The sequence below is a fragment of the Macrosteles quadrilineatus genome, unplaced genomic scaffold, assembly GCF_028750875.1.
Source record: "Macrosteles quadrilineatus isolate MER2022 unplaced genomic scaffold, UCM_ALF_1.0 Scaffold_5__1_contigs__length_97177068, whole genome shotgun sequence".
Lineage (NCBI taxonomy): Eukaryota > Metazoa > Arthropoda > Insecta > Hemiptera > Cicadellidae > Macrosteles > Macrosteles quadrilineatus.
In genome coordinates, this window is record NW_026542598.1 from 1840518 (window position 1) to 1866547 (window position 26030).

At 35.3% G+C, this 26030-nt stretch overlaps 1 protein-coding gene across 1 annotated transcript; it reads right to left on the bottom strand.

Annotated features, from left to right (window-relative positions):
- Nucleotides 1-1354: 1354 nt before the first annotated feature.
- Nucleotides 1355-21588, bottom strand: LOC128993975 (zinc finger MYND domain-containing protein 10-like). The gene is made up of 11 exons (XM_054418124.1): nt 21441-21588; nt 15784-15892; nt 14435-14548; nt 13432-13565; nt 12592-12732; nt 11692-11816; nt 9910-10064; nt 8810-8947; nt 8264-8376; nt 1654-1773; nt 1355-1467 (listed from the first exon to the last, which is right to left on the bottom strand). The coding sequence occupies exons 1-11, from the start codon at nt 21527-21529 to the stop codon at nt 1407-1409; spliced, it is 1299 nt and encodes a 432-aa protein (XP_054274099.1). The 5' UTR covers nt 21530-21588; the 3' UTR covers nt 1355-1406.
- Nucleotides 21589-26030: the final 4442 nt, after the last annotated feature.

A 26030-nucleotide genomic window follows, 5' to 3' on the forward strand; every position in this document is an offset into this window, starting at 1 on the left:
TGGCCACACGATACGGATTGTCGGTGCGGTTGGAGCTCATTTTCAAGCATTTGTAGTTGTTTTTTTTTTAGTTTGTGCTTGTGAGTTTCGGTTTATAGGTGTAAAATGTTCGATACAGACAAATTAATAGAACTTGTTAAAGACAAACCATATCTGTGGAATTTCTCATGTTGTATTTCATGTTGTATTTCATGTTGTACATTTCTCATGAGTGTATCTTCCTTAGTTATATGCGGTCGAATCAATTGAAGTAGCTCGTCAAACGATGCTATCTACATGCGATAGTAACAAAAAAACTTTCGAACTATGGTTTCGCATGTGATCGTAAAAGGTTTGGAACACAAATGGTTTATCGGTTATGAAAGGATGGACCCAATGATTTCGGTTAACCTTAGGCTCTAGCTCCCCACACGCTTCTAATGCACAAACTAACATAAGTGTTTCGTCCATGACTACAACGAGAACGAGTGAATTAAACCATGTTCTAATCTTACAGTACGTAGGCTGGGAAACCTCAACCGGAAGCGGTTCATCCGCTCCGTGTGGCCGGGACATCGTTGCGCGGCTTATGATCGTACGGCTTATGATCGTGTGGCCCCGGCGTTATTGTAAGTCTAATTAAATTAAGGAACGACGAAGCACAAAGAAACTTAAGGAACTTTAAGCAAACACAGTTTAGTCATCGATAATGGTAAACAGCATGCCATATACTCATTTGAGGAACATTTCAAAAAGACTATCATCAATATATATAACAGCTCTTCACAACTTGGTGATTTGTAATAATTTTCTTCAGAATATTTTCATCCATATTATAGGGATTAGGATCAATGATTTTTTTATCGAACTGGTGAATAGCTTAAGAAAGTGAATTTCCTGAACCTGCTCCCAGAGACAGTAAAAGGCCCCAGCATAAGCAGCACCAGACAACACTTATCGGCTTGGCTTGTGGAGAGACCATTCTACACAGTTGAGGAGTTCATGAACTGGAGAACTTCATCGATGTTCCAGTGAGGACTAAACAACCCTCATAGTAATAACCATCACTACCGACAGCGCCTCAAAGCCTAACAACTTTATGCTATTTTATAATTAAATCTCTGTAATGTTTGACGCCTATTCTGTACTCTATGTTCAAGAATAAAGTATTTTGATTCTGATTCTGATTCTTAAAAAGGGGCTTAACTAACTGTAGGGACTGATTTCTTTACCATAAGGTTTATTCAAATCTGTACCTAATAATGAAACATTTGTCTTAATCATTCAAACCATTTTATTCTATTAAAATAAGTTATATTCAAATAAAATACATTGTTCAATATTTGAAATCAAATTATGTACATAATTATATAGTGGTATGCAAAACTTGTAGGAATACATTTTGACAAAGTTACTTACAACTTTTTCTATGGTGTCACAACTAAACAGGCGATCTTGTGTTTTTCCCACTGCTTCACTTGGCACTCCCTGAGGTAAAAAATACATTAGATAGTTAAAATTATTTACTCACATCCACTAACTGCTTGCACATAAAACTGAGGTAAGGTCATAGCCATGATGAAAAAATAACTATGTAAATTACTAAACAATGGACTGAGACACTGAGAGTAAAATCAAGAAGCATTGGGTGTGATATAGAGATAATTGAATTACCTGCCGCAGTACCATGCAGCCTTACAGCGAGAGCAGCGTCTGGCGGCCGGCTGACCACAGTTGGCACACCTGGGAGGCTCAGGCTCCACCAGGTCCAACGTCTGATACGCGGTGGCCACCCTGCAATGGAATTTTGAATTTTTAGCAATTCTAGGTGCTTTGGACTGTGCTTCTGGGGGTGTTATTTATCATTTGAAATTAATTGAGTTAAGTACTTAAAATTAAAAATGTGTCCTGACTTCCTGGTCATAAGGTTTGTGGATTAAACACCAAAAAGTAAATAAAAAATTAATGCCCATACAAAACTAACAGGCTTAACCTATAGGATACTTAGGGGCGGTTCACGAGCTCGGGACTATTTTAGTCCGACCCAGAATCCGGAAATAAACGGTATTTGGGCCGCGACTTAAAAAATCGGGTTCACGAGCTCGAGACTATATAAGCCGCGAACCAAACTGATAGGCGGCTCACAATTAGTGGAGGGATAAAACCCGGTTTTAAAAGTTGGGTTCACGAGTCCAATTACAGATAGTCCCGGCTCTGATCATTAGTCCCGGTGGGTTCACGAGTCAAGTCCGAGCCCAAATGAGATGGTTCGGGCCCAAAAGAACAATGGTGTTTGGTCTCCAACTCAGACCTGGTAGGAGGCAGGTTTAACGTGACATGATGCCGGTTTTATCTAATTAGCTCCTTTATTTTTATTATTTGTTAAAAACTAATGTTTAAATATAATTCCTCAAAAAATTCCGAACAGTTTCATTACCCACAACACCATATTTAAAAAATATGTAAAAATGGTAAAAAGGATCATAAAACATGAAAAAATCATCAAACAACTTAAAACGACAGATAAATTATGCACGTAACAAAGTAGTATCATAACAAAGATATTTTACTGATAAACCCCATGTTATTACAATTTTAACGACAAAATTATGCGTAGAATATAAATATAACTAATCAGCCACAGTTAAACCATCGTTATCCAACATAATTATCAGAAATAGTTTTTTGCCGTGGGAAAAATCAAGCAAACCATCAGTCGTTGAGTACGGTTCGCGGTGATATCACCGTCTTGTGTTGTAGGCTACTTGCTGGTCGCCGTGTGTATTGAATATGACTATGAAATATCTATACTGTATTATGTTAACAATTATGTACCATCACTCCACTACTTCGCATAGGACCAGCTCGTTATCATGACTAAAACCCTTTTATGACTTGATGAATTTAAAGATAGATTAAAATGTGTCCAAAGATGCCGTCAATGAGACATTTGAGGCGTTCACTCCAAGGCACGGATTTCCCGACAGCAAAATCCATTACAGTATTCTAAATTGAAAAAGAAATGTCAGTTGCACTTATATTTTTGGCTGATGGCACTTTTCATCGAGAAACTGGTGATTTATTTAATGTTAGTAAAGTTTGGATGGTAGCTATTTGTTTGGTAATGAAAGCAGAACAAATCAAATTTTCAGTTCGAAACTATGCCCAAAGAAAAAAACTATGTTTTCCTACTAGTAAATATAATTTCATTTCATTTCATTTATTTCATTTCATTTATTTCCCACGGTTAAACCAATTTGTCTACATCAAGATGAAAATACAATAACAATAACAATAATAAACAATAACAATAACAAGAATAACAATTTACAATTCTAAAATGCATAGCAAAACAACCATAACAATATAATATTCAATGCAGTGCAACAAATATAAATAGAAAGTTGGAAATTACATAACAATAACATGACTGTATCAGCACTTGTAACTTTTGGTTGTGAATCAATCATTATTTACAAGTATTTACAGGTAATTTACAAGTTTAATAAGCAAGCACTACAAAAAAAACAATAATTATTCAATACAATAGCAACAGATAATAAAGAGGATACTCAAAGATAACATAATTATTTACAGCATTATATTACATGATTAAAAATACAGTAGCAGAACAGATGGCACCATTAATAATTAGGAGAAGTGGGTTTGGAGGAAAAGTAAGGAGACCATGCCCTCACAGACACTGGTGTAGCCCTTTAACGCAGCTACCAAAAGATAACAAACACACTACATTATATTGAAAGAAAACTATGAAAAGTGAGGAGACCATGCCCCCACTAAAAAAAAAACACAAACGTCAAACACTTAGATGTGGCCCTTTAACGCAGCCACCAAACACCCAGCACTACACAGAAGCTCAATTCCACCCCCCAACAGACCCAGCCACTTCGTACTGTACTTAAAGAAGACTTTCCATCTATCACTGCTCCAAGTAGAGGACTGAGCGTCTAAACGTACCCAAGGAGTCCGAGAAGAAATCCACCAGATTGCAGACCCAGGGTGTCTACTAGTCGGGAATTCCGGGAAAATCGGGAAAAAGTCGGGGATTTTGAAAGGTCGGGAAAAGTCGTGAAAAAGTAATGAATTTCGGCCGAAGGTCGGGAATAATCTAACCTTTCAAAATTAGGGATGAACGGGTCCCAAAAATTTTAAAAAACTTTCTGGAACTTATATTCCTGATTCATACATTATTGAGTCAGTATTCATAATATACATTATTGAATCAGTATCCATATACGTTTTTGAATCAGTATCCATACATTATGAAGTCAGTAGCCTATCCAAATATGTTTTTAGATCAGTATCCATACGTTTTTGAACCAGTATCCATAATTTAATCAAATCAAATCAAATCAAAATATCCTTTATTCATTTAAGTACAATTGTACAGGAATAGAGTCAGATCTTACAAAATAAAATGTTTTACATTTAAGAACTAAAAATAAGACAGAATATCTATTTTATTTGTTCTCCCAAAACTCTTCAAGAGAATAAGGGGCAATTTTAATCAAATACTGTTTCAGACAAGTTTTAAACTTTTTTGTATCATTTTCAGTTAGAAGTATTTTTGGAAGATGGGACATAAATTTATTTCCTGCGAATTTTGTTTTCTTTTTATAAAATTCTAGATTGTGTCTATCAATTTGAGATTGAGAACGAGTGTTATAATTATGACTAATTTTGTTTGATACCTGAGTTTTTGTAATATTTTTTGCATAAATAATAGTTTCCAAGATATATAGTCCATGAACAGTTAGTATTCCAAGATCTCATTTATTGAATCAGTATCCAAATACGATATTGAATCAGTATCCAAATACATTATTGAATCAGTATCAAAATACGTAGTTGACTGTTACATTGATACTGTTACTTTGACTATCAGTATCCATATACAGTAATTTATTGACACTATTCAAATTATTGACATTAATTTATATAAGCTATTCACTGAGACATTGCTTAGCCATACAAGTTATTACCATTCAATTACATGGCATACACTGAGACATTGCTTCGCCATACAAGAAATTATGTATACCTTGTAGGTCTGATTCTATCCTCTTATTTTATCAATGTAAACCAATTGAAAGATTCAGTATAAATCTTGCAAAGGTTTTTGTTTGTTTACACCAAAACATATCTTTATATTTATTAAATCAATAAAATAAAATAGGTAACATGCTGAACAACATGATAATGCAAGTAAAATTATGAAATAGGCAAGAAGCTCACTGATGTTTCTTCTAATGCATGATTGAAAACAAATATTTCATTCCATTGACAAGTATGAATAGAAAAATGCCGTGTTGCTTTGAATCGAGTCACATTAAAATTTGTTGCTGCTTCACACACCCCAACATTTGATATGGGATATTCTTGGTATGTGATTCGTTTCGATCGTCAGTGAATTCGCTGTGTCGCAAGTGACAACATATGTTGACGAAGGTACCGTGACCGCGAGACGGAAAAAGGTGTAGTAACATGGAGAATGGACCGAGTTTTTGGTCGGGATTTAAATAAAAATGGTAATGAAAAGTCGGGAAAAAGTCGGGAATTCCATTTGAGAAATCTGGTAGACACCCTGAGACCTCGTTACCAGCTCTCAGCATTCTAGGAATAGGACTATGACGAAGGTAGTTAGTGCTTCTGAGTTTCAGCTCAAAAAGGCATTGTGCTCTGGTAGGTGAAGGGGTCCTGAAGTTGACCAGATGAAGCAGGTAGGGGCAATCAGTAACTCCATTTATCAGCTTATAGAGAAATACCAAATCAGCAATCAGGCGTCTAGAAGACAGAGACGGTAAACTTAGGTTGATTTCGAGCTCGGCAATAGGAACCTCTCTGTAGGCATAGCCATTCTTCACTCCCAGTATTCTTATGAATCTTCTCTGTATTGACTGAAGCTTATCAATTTGTCCCAGCTGATATGGAGACCATATCGAGGAAGCATATTCCAGGATCGGTCTAACTAATGACTTGTATAACAATGTCATAGTCCGGGTGTTGAGGCCGAATTTTCCCAGCCTAAAGACCAAACCCATCATCCTTGATGCTCTTAAACAAATACGGGTCTGACTTAGGGGAGGTACGAATGAGGCATTTAGTTCAAAATTCCTCCGTGAACAGCGCTGTAGTAGAGAGCACTTTGGCAAAGAAGGTTTACTAATCGCAAAAATAGTTCTGTTCATTAAATAAAATTATAAATGCCTCAAATTCAATTTTATTATTTTTTAATTATAAAATTTAACTATCATAACCTAACTGAACTAACCAAACTTGCTGATAAAGAAATAATATAACAAAAGTTTAGTAATCGGAAAAATAATTCTGTTTATTAAATAAAACTAGAAATTGCTCAATTAAAATTTTATAAAGACTTAATAATAAAATTAAACTGTAATAACCGAACCAAACCAACCAAACTTGCTGATAATAAAAAAATCTTGGACAAAAAGTTAATACTACCAGCGGGATTCGAACCCGGGACCTACAGAATATTAGCCCGGCACGCTAACCATTAGACCACCGAGGCCGATGGCTATCAACAGTTTTGTTATGGTAATGGCGTTCCCTCAGCTAATAAGAAGCCCACAGCTGTCATCGTAGCCTCTTCTATACCTCCCCTGAGTAAATACCAACAAATACCATCAATGTGAGTACTGAAGTTCAGAGAGGAATCCATATACACACCAAGATCTCTCACAATATTGCACCTTTCAATGAGATCACCACCCAAGTACAGGTCCTTGGCAATTGGAGATTTTGTTCTATGAAAAGTAATGTGCTTGGACTTGGAAGGATTTATTTCCATCAGGTTTGAATCACACCAATTGGAGAGTTGGTGGAGCGAAGCCTGCAGCAAACGAAAGTCATCATCTGTTCTTATTGTCTGGTATAGCTTGACATCATCAGCAAACAATGAATATCTAACGCTCCTTATATATCCACGCTGTATAGTTCCAATGAATATCTAACGCTTGTATAATATAAGTAAATCCTTCCTACCTAGTAAATATAAACGCATTGTAATGAAACTGATTTTAAAAATCGCAACAACACAAAATGTAAATTAAAAACCATAGCTGTTAACATAAATAATATTACGAGCTAATTGCAGAATATTATTTTCAACATTTTACAGTTAGATTATTATAGAGTGGAAGAATAACGGAAAGAATATTCTTTGTTTACAGCCACGATTAAATCTAGCACACACATACGACTTTTATATCTAATAATCAGTACCTCTAAATACATTTTAGTTTCAATAATTGTACCATTTAAATAAGTTTAGTTAAAATTATCCTATCCAAAAATCACCATCCTTAATTATCGGGCATTTATGCAAAATAGGCATTCATCCGGTTATAAATAGGCCTACCCGGTTATTTTATATCATGCATCTTAATTGAATTATAATAATGCACACAGAAAAATATATTTCTCTAAAGACTTCCATTATCTGACACAAACGTGGATTGTTGTGTTTATAAATAAATAAACTTAGATAGATTATCATAGGCGAGCATTGGGACAATGAAATACGGGAAAAATAATCGGTTTGGACGTTTTGGTTCAGCCCTTTTTCACGATCATCCTATTGTATGGAAGTGCGTATGTCAACAGCAGTGGCTTCACATGTGTTTCCAGACTGTTGTTACTGGTTGTTACCAACGTCTCAACAGAAATTCCCTGCGAATCCCTGTCATTAGGCTCCGCTATGGATTTGGTCTTGACCTACAATGGGCCCGGCTTTCACATCATTAGGCTCTGACTCGTGAACCCATTTTTTGGTCGTCGCTTATATAGTCCGGGACCAACGTCTGGTCGCGGACTATGAAGTCCCGAGCTCGTGAACCGCCCCTTAGTAATTTAAGACAAAAGCATGTTTATTATCATGGTTGGTTTGCTTAGCCTTTCTCCTCTGATTTTTCCTCAATTATGTTGGCTTCCCGAGTGAAAGTTTCAGAACTTTAGTCTCAACCCCCTTTACAGTTCTATAGCTCGGCCGCTTAGAAAACGACCTGCGCGCTAATGCTAAACCAATGCTGGAGGAGGTCGTTTTCTAAGCGGCCGACCTATAGTTTAGAAACTAAATTACATTGACATTAGACACTGAAGTTTTGAGTATTCAATCTAATTTAGGATGATGGTACAGGAGCATAGTTGAATGAGCTGCTCACATAGTTAGGTATACAACACATGGACACACTCAGTTGTAACAACCTCATGAAACATAACCCTGTTAAAGACACCGACTCACCCTTTTGCAATGTCTTGGATCTGAGAGATGTCAAGATTCTCCAGGAATCTTCCCAGTTTAGCTGCCAGCTTCTCCCAATTGCCACTGTGCTTCTGTAGAAGTTTCTCTCGATACTGAAAATTTTTTGTGATAAACATATTTCAAATGGTAAACAAAACAAATTCTAAAAGCTCTAGTTAGTACATATACATTTCTTTCTTTGTTCCGGATATTTATAGGTGTTGGCCTCTCCGTTTTCTCCTATCCATCCACATTTCAGCTTCATACTCCATCTAGATAACCCGTTGTTCATCATCTATACAACTTCCTCTCTGCCCCATTCCCCCAATCACCCTCCACTTTGTTCTACAATGAACTATCTCTTCTCATTTTTTCAAATCACCTTGACTCCTTGACCTAACTACGTTCCCACTGAAACTATCTTTAATCACCCAACTTCTGATTTCCATTCCTAAAACTCACTTCTTTATTACTAGAAATGAGGTTGAGTTGTCTAAAATGACCAAGACATTCAATAAAGATCATACTTCCAGTAAATTTCGCTACCTGAGAGTACAGTTCCAGTATAAGAGGTCTGGACTGAGGTGGTGGCACCTGAGCTACAGACAGCTGACACAACCAATGCTTCAACTCTACCAAAGGAGACAGCTGGTCCAGGAGTTCGTCATGTAGGTAGCTGATCAGCTGGAACATGCAGTGCCATTGAAGACAAACGTAGTAGTTAACTTTACAAACAATTTTTTACCATGAAGAGTTAGATGTTTGAATCTATTGTAGTTTTTGCAAGCGCCTTGAACTTTAAGCAAGAATGGCAAAAAGTGCTGAGAAAAACAAAAAATGTAAGTAACAAACTCTAAAACCACAAAAACACGTTTATTTGACTTATCTAATGTCTATGTTCAAACTCGACTCATTGTGTCACTATACACTTTAGTGGTAGTGATAAAATAAAATAAATCGTCAGTAGAAACTCTCTCTATATTCTAATTACGCTTCAGTCATAGTGCTTAAGCAACATTACTTATTCTATCACTTTGTTAAGGAACCAAAATCGTTCAGTGGAAGCAACTGTAGAGTAACGTATAACCATTTACTAACTCTATTGACCTGACTATTTAAACCTTAATTACAATTACAAAAGTTTCTGGCTGTAGATATTACTTATCTCAACTATCAACATTTTATTAGAGTACATTTGTTGTTGTAGCCTGTAGTTTTTTATTTACGACTACAAAGGTAATCTTATAGAATTCAAGCTCTGCAAACTTTGATAGGAAATAAAACGTGTATTTATAGACATTTTTAGGATTCTTTGTGACGATAGCAGGCTTACCTGCATGGGAAAGAGTCCAAACTGGTACAGGATACACAAAAGCCTTGTGCCAGTTGGCTGAGTTTGGACTCATTCCCATGCAGTTGCTATCCTCAAAAAAATCTTTAGACCCTTTTGCTCTATGTTACATCAAAATTGCTTGTCAATATCTCTTACAAGCTGATGGTCTTGCACAGCAAAAAAATTGAAGACGATCACCTGATAATAGAGTGGAAAATAGTAAAAGACCAATTTATTAGTTCGAAGGCATTTTTCCAAGCATGACCAACCACTAGTTTATCAAAATTTGTTCGAGGTATTAACTGCAGCTTACCTTACACAGCTGATGTCTGCGGAAGTCACTCATCTCGTAATACTGCAGAAACCTTTGATCCAGCAACACTTGTCTAAGGCATAACCATATTTGTCCCTCACTTTTGTTCAAAGGCTCGTCTTCTCCAGTCTCATAACGAGACTTCCAGTTTCCGTCTGCATTGTAGAACAGCATTATTAATTGGTTATAATAATTGAAATCGAATAAACTGACTTTGAACTTTATTGCACAAATAAACTTAATCTTTAAATCCTTGGAATCAATGCTTGGCTGTTCAAAAGCTAATTTAATATTTTTTTAAATATTTTTTACATGAAGCTGTGAATATTTTGGCTAATTTACACAGTCTTGTTAAATACAGGGTTGCCACAGACATTAAAAGTCAGGATTTTTGGGTTTTGGTCAGGAAAATGTTTAAAAAAGTGTCTTAAGACAGGAAAAAATAGGAAAAAAGTCACAAAAGTTTGCAGTGGCACACGTCTAAATTTTCATTGCAGCTCAGATCAGAAAAAATTGATTGGATTGCGTACAATAGTTAAATTATTTATTATTATTATTTTTTTTACAGTAAGAGGCTTTTTATTACTGTACAGAACTTTCTGAATATTAATTACATGAGGCTTCTTTAATTGATATTCAAATTATTAATCAAATTAATATCAATTATTATTTAAAGTTACTTTTCTTAATATTTAAAAACATGATTGTTTAATTTCTTACCAAGCTTTGTTGTTAAAGCTATTTTATTCATGTTTTAAGTGCTTAGTTTAAAGTTTTTATTGTTACTTCTGATATTGTACTCACAATATTTTTATATGTTAATTTACTATTAATAATTTAGTAAAGTTAATGTAAGTTCCTTGTTTTTCATGACTATAGTGGCAATTGTTTTAAATTTTTACGATTGTAACACATTGTTTATTTATTTTTTAAATAAAAAGGTGAGCGATGGGCAACCATGGGGATGGAGGAGGTTGCATTAAAAAAATAACATAATTTTTCTTTATTTCAAACCCCGCGGTTCCGAAGAATCAGGACAAATTCCTCAGACTGGTCAGGAAAAGTCACAAATAATTGCCTCAAAAACTGTGTGGCAACCCTGAAAGAGGCTTTATTAACCGGTGGTTTCAATTATCGATAAATTTTTTTATATTCCCTACATTTTTTATAAAAACCTGGACTGCCTGTCACCATACCGTTACTGGCTTATGGGGTGAATGGTGATCTAAAAATAATGAAACAATGCGACAATCAGTGGCGGATATAGAATATTTTTTTTGGGGGGGCCGAGATTAATTTAAGGTTAGGTTAAGTCATTTCAAGTAGACACGCGCTGAGATGATACTTTATCTCGGTTTTTCTGCGGTAATTTGTGCAAAATGTAACCTTTACTTTACTGAATCAACCCGAACTCACACAAAATATCCCTGTCTGCCACGGTGATGACTTTGCGCATGATTCATGATAAATAAATCATATTATGGTACCTATTTTTTCATCATATCTATTATTTTGGGGGGAGGCCTAGGCCCCCTGGGCCCCCTTATATTCGCCCCTGACGACAATATAAGTCACAGGGGCTATTTTTTTGTTACTAAAGAGATTGTTCTCACACCTTCGTTATAGCAGAGTTTTAAGTTGTAAGCCTTCTTCAAAGACTCAAAGTGATATCCATTTAATCCATCTACATAATTTTTAAATTGTAAAAGTTCTAAAAAAGTCCATGTGTTATCCTCTTAACTTTTTTAATAAAATCTTTTGATAACTCTATTTCAGACATACCAACGAATTGATACCGCCCTCCGTCCAAGTCCGATGTGTACCATGGTGATAGTTCTAGGACTTTGCATAACAACATCGGAACATCATGATGATTGTAGAATCGAGAAGAAATGCCCAGAGGTAGTCTAAAGAAAAACAGTCCCAACGTTGATAAGTTAGTTAGTCAATTATTAAAATTAATATTTATTTGTCACTAATTTATCTAAAGTAAAGTAAGTAAGGTGTTTGAGTCATACCATTGACTTTGAATAGTTTTATCACTCCTATCCATAGTCAAAGGTTGATAATTGATCAATGTGAATTACAACCGATCGACTTTAGTAAGAGGTTATGCCAAAGTAAAAGGAAAACTAGCCCATAAGGCACTAGCAGCTAAGAGGTTAAAGATGCATTTGCGAAGTATCAGAAGGGTTGCTAGTTTGATCCTAATGAAAATAATATTTGATGGTTCCAAACTGAACCCTGGTGTCCTTAATCATTGGGCTTTTAATGCATAATTCAGGCTAAATAATCTGCTGGCTTAAGTCAGAAAAAAAACTATACTTAAGGCTGAACTTGTGAAGAACTTACTTCACTCTACACTTATCCTTCACTCAAATTTTGGTAAAAAAATACATCCAGCAGCATCCCATTTCAATTGTTAGTGGTGGACAATTTGTGACCTGTTACATTTACTTAATAAGTTAGAACACAACATCTTTGTATATTTATTGTAGATTGGATCTTGCTTTGGCCATAAAGGTAAGATAAATATAAATATAAACTGTGCCTCAATGTGCTAAAACGAACTGGATAAATAATTGTATATACTAGTTGAGAACTATTGGGCCCTCACTTTCAAGAATGATACATTTTTAAAAAGACAATCTTGAAAACCAATTGACAACTCTATTCACTCACATTTCAAAAGCCTCTGCGATGTACCGCAGCACACAGACACTGCACAGCCCGATGTTGTGCAGAATGGTAGCCTCATGGTGCCTCAGTTCTTCTGAAGAACTCAAGTCACCCAACTTGTCCTTTAGCACTCGAGGAACATCTCTAATCATCATGGTGAATAATTAAAACTTCTCACAATATCGTCAAAAAGCCAAATTATACCTCTATTTAAAGTATGGTCGTTGTTAAGAAATTTGAAGAACTATGATAGCAAGATAGCAGTTTTTGGGAAATTTTGATTTAACCCATTTTCTGCTGTAAGGCGTTTTAAGTTTCCACTGTTAAAAAAAACAACTAAGGCTTTTCCCTTAAATTGTACTACTCCAACCAAAAAACATCTTAAATATTTCAATGTCATTCTTTTGAATATAAAAACATCTAAAAGAAAAGAAAAAAATCACCATTTGAAAGTTAACAGGTGTTTTTCACAAGGGTTTATCTTTAAAAAGCACATCTGATATAGTTGAAAAGAAGTATTAGATAAAATAACCATAAATACAGAATATTTTTGCGACCAACCTTAAGCTGGGTGCTATAGACATAAAGTTTGGGGAACACTGCTATAGGAATTTAGATTCCTTTATTCACTATTGGAAACATTTTATTGGTTTTAGTATCTCCCTTATGCGAGAGAACATATTACTGTAGGTGACATGGAAAGACCTACCCCCAGGACATTTACTTTTTAATTTTTATGTCAAATAGAAATTTGTTCAGTCTGCAAGTTTGCTGGGACGGGATTATTTGATGAATATACAAATGTGAAATACTTACAGTTTCAATCTAAGTGTAGGTGTTTACCTGTTAATAACTTGTAGAATGTTGTGCACACAATAGTCGAGCAGCTCCACAGCTGAGTCTTGCAGACTCTCAACACAGTCTGAGTGAAACGCCAACGACTCGAGCAACCCAAACGCTGTCGCTTCATGATACAGCTACATTGGGAAGGCATAACAGTTTTGATTACCATAAATGCAAGATGCTTTGTTACAGACTAGATTAGCTAAAACCTTTGAATTAAGAAAGAAAGACGAGGAGGTTGACTTTTTCCAATACCTTGGAAGCATAGTGTCATGATAGAAGGAGTTTACGTTTTTTTGAAACAATAATTCTGTAATAAAATATATACGTCTTTGTATATTTTGATAAACACAAAGAAACATAAATTTAATTAAAAATCCTTTAGAAATGTGATTCTGATTGCGAGAAACAATTTAAAATGCCAAACAAAATAGTAATTAACTAGCTTAAAACTCCAAAGCACTAGACCTTGTCCAAGGGTGGTAAGAGTCCCTAAGTGAAAGAATTGAGTTTCTTACTCTTTGTGTTTATTCAATCCTCTCTATATCCCTTAACACAGGTTTTCTATTTACAAATATACACAATTTTGATCCTGGTTTCGTAGTCCTCCTACCAGGTAGTGGCTCCAGGCTCGTATTCAGGGTCTGGCGGAGGCAAGGCATCAGTGGTTGGATCAGTCCTAGCGTTTGTCCTTACTGGCCTGGTGGTATACGACAAGATATCCGTGTGGGGTCCCAGACCGGTGGCTCAGCACACCTATCCAGCAGGTGCTCATCACTTCCTAATGCCACTGGACCTATCCCCACCGAATGGTGCACAGTGATTGTAGGAGAGTATCGCATCCCCTCTATCGGAGCATCTTGCCCCATTTTTTCAACATTTTTCTGTCTTCATTATACTGTTGTCCCTTTTACATCCAAATTATTCAGATGGTCAAAATCACTTCTTTACAAGTTTACTCAATTTAGCCATTAATTGCAAAAGTTTTACTTTAAGTACTTACCACAACAAATACAGGGAAGACTTTTTCCTTTTCAATTTCAGCTTTGCAAAGTAGTGGGAAAATATTGAGCCTCCAAACAGACAAGCAGATTGCCTCGTAGACTAAATCTTTTATCTGAAATTAAAAAAAAATACTTTGTCATCCTAAATGTTTTAGTTAAGAATTTTTGTTTAATAAAGTAAGGTAGTGAACATCCTGATTGCGTGAATGAAGTTGGTTTTAAGTTTAGAGAGATATTTTCAGATTTGTGTTTCAAGCATAACAGGGGTGCCTTTGGTATGTTAATTTTTTTTTTTTTCATATTTATTATTCAACAAATAAATTTTAAATAATACATTTTACTAATTTTTTAAGGACTAAGATATTATTAAGTAGGCTACATGAATAAAACCACATTTGTACACTTTTAACAAACCTTTCCAGGAGCATGAACTAGAGGTGTTTTTTTTTATTTAAATAAATGTACCTAATTAATTATCTTAGTTGCATTAAAAAACTCATGAAGATTGTCAAATAAGACTTGTTACCAAAGTCCACTTCTTATTGAGGTTTTGCAATAACATGCAATTAAGGTACGGTATGTGAAAATACGGAAAGTAAATAAAAGAAACGTCTTATAACACTTAAAACATATATTTACGCTTATACTGTTACTCACAAGACGGTAAATATACAAAACAGATGACAAATATACAAATTCGACGCTTCGGGCATCTATGAAATCAATTGTAACGATTGTGATAACTTCTACATTGGACAGACTGTGAACTTCGTTAACCGCTTCAAAAACCACATACCTGCGTGGAGGAACAACAAACCGGAAAGATCAAATGTCGCACAACACCTGTTACAAAATGGCCACTCACTAGGAAAAATCAAGGATAGTCTAGATATTTTAAAGAATTGTAAGAAAGGATATGTAATGAATGCTTGGGAAGAATTGTGTATTTATAAGGAAAATTGTAAAAATAGAAATAAGTTGATTAATGAACAAATACATTTTGATTCCAGTTGTACTTATAAAAATGTATTGGCCGGTGCTTCCGGTAGCCAATAGGGTATAAGTAGGGACGCCATTAAGATTCTTATCATTCGCCTATTGGGTCTGATGATGATTAGAGTGTCCAATCGAAATCGATCGATATCAAGGGCCACTTGCAATTGAGGTTCGACTGTATAGATGTTTGTGCTTAATTGTTTTTTCTATTTGAAATTTTAGCAAATTTGTTAGAAATTGTCCTATTTCTTAGTTATAATTGACTTATTATTAGTGATACTAAATACTCACAAGGAGTGCAAAGGAGTATGGTTGGATACAAACACACCTTATAGATTTATAAACAACTAACCTTCCCATGCAGGAGAAAAGTTTCTTTTATTGTTTCATTGCTGTTGTTTATTGTTTCCAGCAAAGCCTCTTGATAGAGCATGTGAAGTCTCTTGTGGTTTTCAAACCAGCTGTACATTTTGGTTTTGAAGCAATTCATGTAAAATATAAACTTTACACAAATACTGTACGGTAAGTAAAATCAAGTGTCAAACCATCAAAAAAACTTTTTAAATAGGCCTAACATATCTAGACCAGGCCGTGGTTGGGGTTGAGTATGCAAAATTATTCGGACGCACTTTCTCTTTTGATTGTTGTTAAGGACACTTTGGACAGTAAGAAAACGCATGTTGCCACGATCGGCGTTGGTCGAGTACCAATATGGCTGCCATCCAATATGGCGGACCACATGACTTGACCTTGATCGAGAAAAATGCAAATAACTCCATCATTTTTCAACCGATTTTGATAATTCTTTTATTGTTGAAAAGAAGAAGAAATTTGCTTTAAGAGTCTCCATTACACTTATAGTGATATCCCGTTTAAAAAAGTGATAAATTGGATTTTAATAAAGATTTTACTTTTAAAACTGATTAAATATACATTGAGGTGATTATATTTGAGTTTTTACTGACGAAATATGTTCGAACTCAACCTGTAGCTGCTTGGGTAACAAAAACGTAATTATCCTTTATCATTTAATAACCAAAATCTAATAATTTGTATTTTAATAATCCATATATTATTAATGGTATTAATTTACAACGAAACACAATTGGAGAAGGTACGTTTTTAAAAAAGAGCAATGCAAGAAAAACTTCATGTAACGATTGGGTAAACAGATTTTTTAGGGTAATTCGGCCCTGCTGAGTACAAATCTGCGTGTTGCCAAAGCGAAATTTGAACCGGAAGTGCGGTATGGCGGCCAGACCCTGTTTGCCCCATTACTCTTTTGTTATTTGGCCTAAAATATTGGTTTAAACATCTGAATAGAGTTTTTCTCAGGTGCAAAACACATTGCAATACTCAAAATCTACTTACATCAACTTTTAAGGGCATATGTTCCAAGATGGCGTCCTAAAACTCTGTTTACGCACATCTCTCTTCTTAGTTGGCCTAAAATAATAGTTTTAACATCTGCATAGGGGTTTTATCGGATTGCAAACACATTGCAATACTCAAAATCTACTTACATCAACTTTTAAGAGCATATGTTCCAAGATGGCGTCCTAAAACTCTGTTTTCCCATATCTCTCTTATTAGTTGGCCAAAAATAATAATTTAAACGTCTGCATAGGGGTTTTATTGGAATGCCGAACACATTTCAATACTCAAAACGTAATCACAACCACCCTTGAGGTAATATTTTCCAAGATGACACACTATATGGTCGCCAAAAAACTCGGTTTCCGTATATCTGCCTTGTTTGTTTGTTTGAAATTATCATTTAAATGTCCATAAAGGCTTTTCTTCTGACGCCAAATGGATTGAAACACTCATTATATACTTCATACGATTGTGTAGAACCTAGGTTCTAACATCAGCTTCCAAACATTGTCGAGAACGGTAGCACAGTTTGATGCAAGTCCTTCGACTCTTCTTGCTCGTTTACATTGTAGATATACACTTGGATAAACAATTACATCCTAGGATATCTGTGGAGGCTTTTGGGACTGACAAGGATCTCACAAGGATGGGATGTACTGGTGTCAGTGAAGCCCCCAGCTATATGACTCGGAGCCATCTTCACCGGTCGGACAACATGAGAAGTTTTCAACACGTTCTAATGGAATGTTTTCAAAATTTTCAGTACAACAAATCATTTAGTTTGTAAAACCATTGATGATAGTATGCCCCTACTAAAGATCGTGTCTTTACCTAACGACATCTTAGGAGTTGCAGTCACCGTACATTACGTGTTGGAGGCAAGGCTTCCTGATTTTTTATAACACCAAAAAGAAGATGCGTTTCAAGCGCTTTAAAGTTATGATGGACAATATCCTGAGGAAATATCCACAGCCAAAAGATTGAAACAATGATTTAGCTCTGAGGAAAACAAAGCTGATCTCGCCCTCTTCATCTCGCAAGAAGTTTTCCATCATAATTTTGGGACGATTGAAGTTGTTGTATCTGGAGATCTCTCACCTGAACAGGTGGACAAAGACGTATCCAGCAGGGATGAGGCTATACACCTTAATTGTTGTTATGAAAAAAAAAACGTAACCCCAGCCTCCAAAAGGTAATGTACTGTGATTCCTAAGATGTCATTAGGCAAAGACACGATGTTCAGATACTATCCTCAATGGTTTTACAAACTAAATGATTTGTTGTACTGAAAATTTTAAAAACGTTCCATTTGAACGTGTTGGAAAATGCTCATCTTGTCCGACCGGTGAAGATGGCTCCGAGTCATATAGCTGGGGGCTTCACTGACACCAGTACATCCCATCCTTGTGAGATCCTTAACAGTCCCAAAAGCCTCGAAAGATATCCTAGGATGTAATTGTTTATCCAAGTGTATATCTACAATGTAAATGCGCAAGAAGAATCGAAAGACTTGCACCAAAACTGTGCTACCGTTCTCGACAATGTTTGACCCTTTTAAACGGTTCATTCATTTTGTTCATATCTTTTTTTAAATATTGCAATTAACAATTTATTTTCTCTTAGATAGCCTTTTTCTCATATTTCTTGTTCTCTTCCAAGGACAGAAGTTTTGGCAGCTGATGTTAGAACCTAGGTCCTACACAATCGTATGAAGTATATAATAAGTGTTTCAATCCATTTGGCATCAGAAGAAAACCCTTTATGGACGTTTAAATAATAATTTCAAACAAACAAACAAGGCAGATATACGGAAACAGAATTTTTTGGCGGCCATATTGTGTGCCATCTTGGAAAATATTACCTCAAGGGTTGTTGTGATTACGTTTTGAGTATTGAAATGTGTTCGGCATTCCAATAAAACCCCTATGCAGACGTTTAAATTATTATTTTTGGCCAACTAATAAGAGAGATATGCGAAAACAGAGTTTTAGGACGCCATCTTGGGTGCCATCTTGGAACATATGCTCTTAAAAGTTGATGTAAGTAGATTTTGAGTATTGAAATGTGTTTTCAATCCGATAAAACCCCTATGCAGATGTTAAAACTATTATTTTAGGCCAACTAAGAAGAGAGATATGCGTAAACAGAGTTTTAGGGCGCCATCTTGGAACATATGCTCTTAAAAGTTGATGTAAGTAGATTTTGAGTATTGCAATGTGTTTTGCACCTGAGAAAACCTCTATTCAGATGTTTAAACCAATATTTTAGACCAAATAACAAAATAGTAATGGGGCAAACAGGGTCTGGCCGCCATCTTGGATACCGCACTTCCGGTTCAAATTTCGCTTTGGCAACACGCAGATTTGTACTCAGCAGGGCCGAATTACACTAAAAAATCTGTTTACCCAATCGTTACATGAAATTTTTCTTGCATTGCTCTTTTTTCAAAACGTACCTTCTCCAATTGTGTTTCGTTGTAAATTAATACCATTAATAATATATGGATTATTAAATTACAAATTATTAGATTTTGGTTATTAAATGATAAAGGATAATTACGTTTTTGTTACCCAAGCAGCTACAGGTTGAGTTCGGACATATTTCGTCAGTAAAAACTCAAATATAATCACCTCAATGTATATTTAATCCGTTTTAAAAGTAAAATCTTTATTAAAATCCAATTTATCACTTTTTTAAACGGGATATCACTATAAGTGTAATGGAGACTCTTAAAGCAAATTTCTTCTTTTTTTCAACAATGAAAAAATTATCAAAATCGGTCGAAAAACTATGGAGTTATTTGCATTTTTCTCGATCAAGGTCAAGTGAGGTGGTCCGCCATATTGGATGGCAGCCATATTGGTACTCGACCAACGCCGATCGTGGCAACATGCGTTTTCTTACTGTCCAAAGTGTCCTTAACAACAATCAAAAGAGAAAGTGCGTCCGAATAATTTTGCATACTCAACCCCAACCCCGCCTCAACATCAGTCTAACTTCTAACCATCGTCATTTAAAACCTGTCACTCATAAAAAAATAGTAATCTTAATTTAAAAAAGAATAAGGTTGTGTTAGTTACAGCGTTTATAACTGAAAACTACCTACTGAACCAATTGGCATGACAATTTACAGGGATCTTCCTTAGGTACTAGAATAACATAATAGCCTGTTTCCGTTTCAAAAACCCTTAAGGGAAGCGTCCTATGGCCCTTTGCAGTTTACAGTTAATCTTATGGAAAAATGTTTTATTTTGTTTACCATGCCATGTTTGTCATTTATTCTTGATTAAATTAAATTAAGGAAACAGCTGTTGTAATGATAACCTAATTTTTAAAAACAAATCTATGCATAACAAATGAGAGCTATCAAATAGGTTTCTATTCCATTTGTTTTTTACGAATATTTGTTGTCAAATGTAACTGAAGGCATGCGAACGAGCTCATCTTGAAAATGAACGAGCATTTGACATAAAACCACATTAGGACAGGACGACGTCTGTCGGGCCAGCTAGTTGTTCAATAAGGTAAAACAACATGTTTTATTGTTTAACTACAGTACTGTATGGAATTTACAACTATTTACAGCAACAACAACCCAGAATGCTGATTAACTGATGTTGGTAGTTACTATGATGTTGAAAATGGAATCCAAACAAAACCTTTAAATTTGACACATATGTAGGAGGAACAGCTACACACAAAATAGGGTACAAGGAGGATACACTCTATTTCATCCCAGTAAATTTTAAGACTTTCTATGATTATGATGACTTAGTAAAATGTGAAGATAAATTAAGATTAGCAAGTGTTAGGAGAAGTGTAGAATGAACTTCACAACAGCTTGGTTATATACAAGGACTAGTTAGTTGATTAGGCTACTTTGATGAACCATGTAAGTTATCGAAAGCAAAAGATACTGAAAGGGTAATTAAGTGAGGAAGTAGGACCGGTATCATCAGTATAAGTTCTCCTTGGTTAAAACGGCTGTACTTTAGTTTCTGTCCTACATTTACTCACATATACTGCATGTTTTGTTAAGGTTATGTTTAGTTTAGAACAGTTTCATCAACTGGTAGTTAATGTCCTAATAGTAAATTCCTGTTGTTCAAAGGTTTATTGCGGACATTTTTCATCACGATGGTAAAAAACAATACACAACGTTTCGGGATCTAGAATCTGATCCCGTCCTCAGGTGAAAAAAACTTACCTAACACAATACAACTAAACTAAAAGAAAGAGGAGTAAATTCCTAATATAGTCCTAATAGTAAATGTAGGACAGAAACCAAAGTGCTTAACCGATAAAACTTAAGTTATACTACGGTGAAGGAAGCAACCCCCTTACTTTGAGAACTATAGGTTAATTTAATATTTTATTGCCTTGTCTCAGGTTTATATTACTGTATATTACAAAAATTTAATAACTTGAATTTTGGTAATAATTTTAGACATCGCACAAGAATAATTATAATATATAGAATAATAACAACACTAGAATAATTAAGCTACAATATATTTATAGATCAATTACTTCCACTTAGAAGGTTATTTCCTGATTTGGCATTTCATGCAAATAAGTTAACATTACATAAATATGTATAAAGCAAAAGAGGATTTGTTGAAATTTACTTACCTTAAACTTCCAACAGAATCTAATTGAGAGATGTTTAGGTTACTGACAAAAACTTCAATTTCAGACCTAGATAAAATTGTATTTTCCATCACAAATAAATTAAAATATAAGTAAAATTAAACTTAAACCTTATAAGAAAAGAAAATACACAAACACCAAGTTCTATAAGCAAAGATTATGTCTACCGTATTGATTGTTTCAAAACAAACCAAACTAAATATTGAGCAGTGTAACAAGAAGAAGAAGAATAAGAACATGTAAACAACTTATGTTTCCATGCAACAAAGTGGTAAGCATTCTGATTGGTTGATGTGGTTACAGAGTCACCATTGCAAAGGTTTTCATATTTCACATATCTTACACACATCTTTCATCTAGTAATAAATTAGCATTGATTTGAGAGTAACAATCAGATATATTTTTTAATACTATACCTATGTTGTTGTCTTTAATATTTCCTGACATAAATAGATCTCCGTTTTTATGAGTGAAGGTTGTATAACTATTCATTATCTTGATAATTATTCTCCAAAATACTTTAATAAATCCTACATTATAAATTTAACAAACATATAATTCTTCAAAACCTAAAAAAATACATTTTTTTCAGTTTCTAAAAAATTTAGAAAATAAATTATTGTATTTTTTAAGACTCTGCCAGTGGGTTATGTATTTTGCCATTGCTGATATTGGAGATAACTTACATCATGGAGACCAGAAAAACTTTAACTTTACTATTAATAATCCTACTTAGAAAACTTGTTTTTAGAAGTTTCTCTTTGCTTTGTTGGAGGAAAAAAATAAGAATAAATCTCCCAACAATATGAATTTATGGTGGGATAAAAACCCCCACTTAATTTCAGACTAACTTTTCTGTTTCTTGATAAATTAATTTACTAATTTACTATTGGCACAACATTGGACCAAAAGTTGTTTTATCTCCTTAAAACCGGTTCACTTACAAAAATAAAACCAACTATCAAAACAAAACCAAAATCTTGTGTTAGCAAAAACTGTACTATTCAAAATACATCTTAGAGGTAAAATACATGGGTAAAATATAATCTCACTAATGTAACTAATAATTACATACTAAATTCAAGTATAAATTATTTTCACTTGGGATATAAGTACCGGTAATAAGTATATATAAATGGAATTGGCCAATTTATTTTTCTTCTAGAACTTGTATGGAAATTTTAACTTGATCAATCATAAAGTGTTTTTATCTGTATCTTTTCCCGCCAGACCTCTTTAACCGGTTCAGGAGATTTTGTCTTTGTTCATTGTCCATATTGTCTTCCTTTTCTTTGCTCAAACAAATAGCTAGCCATTTAAGAGGGTTCAGTTTTTTAAACTCTTTCTGATTTTCTAATCTTTCTTGTTTACTTTTCCTCTTAACTCTAGTGTTTTCAATACGATTGGCAGGAATACCTCTGTTTCTCAGTTCTAGTTGAATCATTGAGTCTTGTAGTTTCTCTGCTTTTTGCCTATCAGAGTGCCGCTTGAGGTAGTTTGTTAAAATCACAGTACTACAACAAATCACAATAAAACCAACTAGTCCCAGACCAATTAACGAATTTAATACCTTTCTTTCCCCGAAAATATTAAATTTATCTCCTATAAAAATGTTGTCAAACATAATATTCAAAACAGAATTCTTTCTGACTCCTAGTCTAAACCATGTGGTTATCCAAGTAAGATTGTATTTAGCTTGATGGACTACACACTCCCACTCCCCTTGATGTTGGAAAGAGACGGAATGAAGAAGATCTATATCCGTCAGACTGTACCAATGAGCTGCTGGATCTTGATACAGTTTACCATTCAGAGTCCAAAACTGTGTAAGATCCGAGAACAGAAATGTCAAAGGTGCAATTTCACAATGAAGTACAATGGTGCTCCTCTCCCTTGCCCATCTACTCGTAAGATTTGACACCACTGTAACCGATGTCAACTGAATGGCTGTTTTAATACCCTTTCGATCTTCTAAACCACAAATGTAAATACCACTGTCATGCAAACTAATACTAGATTTTTTCACAAGAAATTCATCAACAGAGACATTACCGGCTTTCTTTGGTTCGTACAAGAGTACACCATCTTTTGTCCACTCCACTTTAGTTTTTGGGGAGACATCTTTCAACTCAGTTACAATGTGTGGATTGCAAGATACTGTTAAGTCCTCTCCCTCTTGTTTGCGTATGCTGTAAGCCTGTTTTTCCATGAGGGTCGCTATAGTTTTGTACATTGCAGGAGGTACGTCCCCACACTTGAAGTCGTTGCACACACCTTCCATCACATCGGAGCCGTTACAAGGCTGTCCGAGTAGATTGGGCTTGGGGTTATCACACTTACGTTTGCGTTTCCCATGTCCGCTACCACAAGTAACACTACACTCCCATTGTCCCCACTCAGACCATTCTCCATTTACAGGGGCTGCATCAATGTTTGGCGGCTCACAATTAGCACTCCATTTAAGAAGCCCGGTGGATACAGATAAGGAGAAATAGTAAAATAATAAAATCTTTTTGGAACTGAACTCAAAAACTACTGTGTTTTCCAAAGTCAGTGTCAATTTGTTTTCTCTCAACTCCAGTGTTAGGTTTGTCCAAGTGTGGTTTTTGAAAAGTTCTTTTTCTCTTCGCATTTCACTTAGCACAGAATGCTTATCTTTCAGTACAATCAAACCAAAGTCACTAACTTCTATCAATAGTCTGTTTTTCAAATCGTCGATTAATCTGTGGAGAATCACTATAAAAGTTCCAACACCCCTGATAAATAATGTTAGGGAATCAGAATTTCCAAGGTCAGTATCCGTTTTCCACCAATTAAGGGGATACACATTTTCCAGCAAGCCTGGTTCACTAATGTGTGTATGACACTCTTCACACAATGTGTACAATCCAATTGGATATGTATTGCCAAAAGCAAAATAAGACAGATATCTGGGCAAAAACGGTTCAATTTTTTCACTGTAAGAATATTTCCATGAAAAAAATTGTGTCTGTGCATTTTCATAACTAAGACCGACTTCTCCAAATCCTAGGACCAGAACAAAACCTGCCCAATGTCCCGAAGGAACTATATGATTTACCGTTTTCTGCTTCACCACTGTTTCTTTGTTATCTGTAGTTTTATGGTAGAGAATAATCTTGTCGTTGCTCTCTCCTCCAAGGTCGATTCTCCAATGGTTGTCTTTATTAGCAGAACGGACCACAATCTGTAGACCTTCAGATTTCTTTGGATCCCAAGACTTAACTTTGAAAGCAAAACCGAGTGTCCTCCATACAGGTAGTACGTAAATGCTCTGTAGTGGCATGTTTCCTCGGACTATTATGGTGCAAGCGACCGGTTGGTCACAGTCTGGGACATGGCACAGGTCTGTATCCACTCCAGAGTCAGTGGTGAAGCACCAGAGACCTGCTGGGTCATGTGACGGGTTACGACACAAGTTGTTGGCATCATTCAGTGACAACTCTGGGAACATCTCTGCGTACAATAGAGACTGAGGTATCTCATGAGGAGACCTGGCTGACCACCGTTGACAGCTTCTGTTACTGATGGTGGTATTCAGTGAGCCAATATAATCATTTCCTGTACCAGCCATTTTACACTCTTTGGAACGACATTTGCGAGGACGGCAAAACTCTTTTTTAACTTTGTATCCGGTGTCTGACAAATCTACTGCAAAACAAAATGGCCCTTCTGGTGATCCTGTTGGATTCCGACAGTAGTTTTTAGCATCTTCGGCTGAGCCATCTACAAAACTATCATCATTAAACTTACGCACAGATCCAGAACCAGTAGGATCGAGCCAGGGGAGACAAGTAAGTCCTGATGAAGTGGTCGATTGATGGCCTTTGAACTCTTTTTCACTTTCTGTCATAACACATTCGGGTAATTCTGCAAGGATTTTACGATCTTGCACACGTGGACTACAGTTAAGTGTCCAATATATAGTGGATTGTCTTGAACCAATAGAAAACCATTTTAAAAGTTCAAATTTTCTATGTTCCACATCTATAATATCCACTGTTCTGAAATTGTTTATCCAAGTAAGTTTCATACGAGTTCCATCAATGAGTAAATGGAATTCCCTCCACTCCCAATTTGAGATTAAATTCTCTATTTTTATCTCGCTCAAAATTTTCCTCTCTTTTCCATATGCTTCTCCTATTGTCAGAGTGGTGAGATTGTTTCGCTTTCTATTTAACAAAGTCAGCTGAACACTAGGATATTGTAGCATTGCTCCCATTTTCAACTCGATGATTGCCGTATGGTACCCTCTAACAAAAACCCTGAGCTCATAACCCGTAGAGGTTTTAGAAAGTGGCCATCTTCTATCAAAGTCTCCATGTGTTGTTACAATCTTTTCTTCACAAGATTCGGAAGAACAGTATGGAAAGTTCCACAAAGCATGTGACCCTTTGATACTAAAATATTGAAAATCACCTTTGAACTTGTCTTTCTCAAAGCCTGTGTAGTCCTTGGTGAAAACAGACATAGTTTTCCCTTTAATCTTTAGTGTGACAAATCCACCCGTCCAAGCAAGTTCTAGATCCTGCCATCGAGTGCCTCTAAGCAACT

Excerpts from the sequence above, each read along its gene's own strand:
- LOC128993975 (XM_054418124.1), bottom strand. The coding sequence starts at position 21,529 with ATGGAAAATACAATTTTATCTAGGTCTGAAATTGAAGTTTTTGTCAGT. Across the intron at positions 15,893-21,440 it reads GATTCTGTTGGAAGTTTAAG|CTGGTTTGAAAACCACAAGA; the intron begins GTAAGTAAATTT and ends CAAAATGTACAG. Across the intron at positions 11,817-12,591 it reads ATCGCAGAGGCTTTTGAAAT|ACTACCTCTGGGCATTTCTT; the intron begins GTGAGTGAATAG and ends GTTTTTCTTTAG.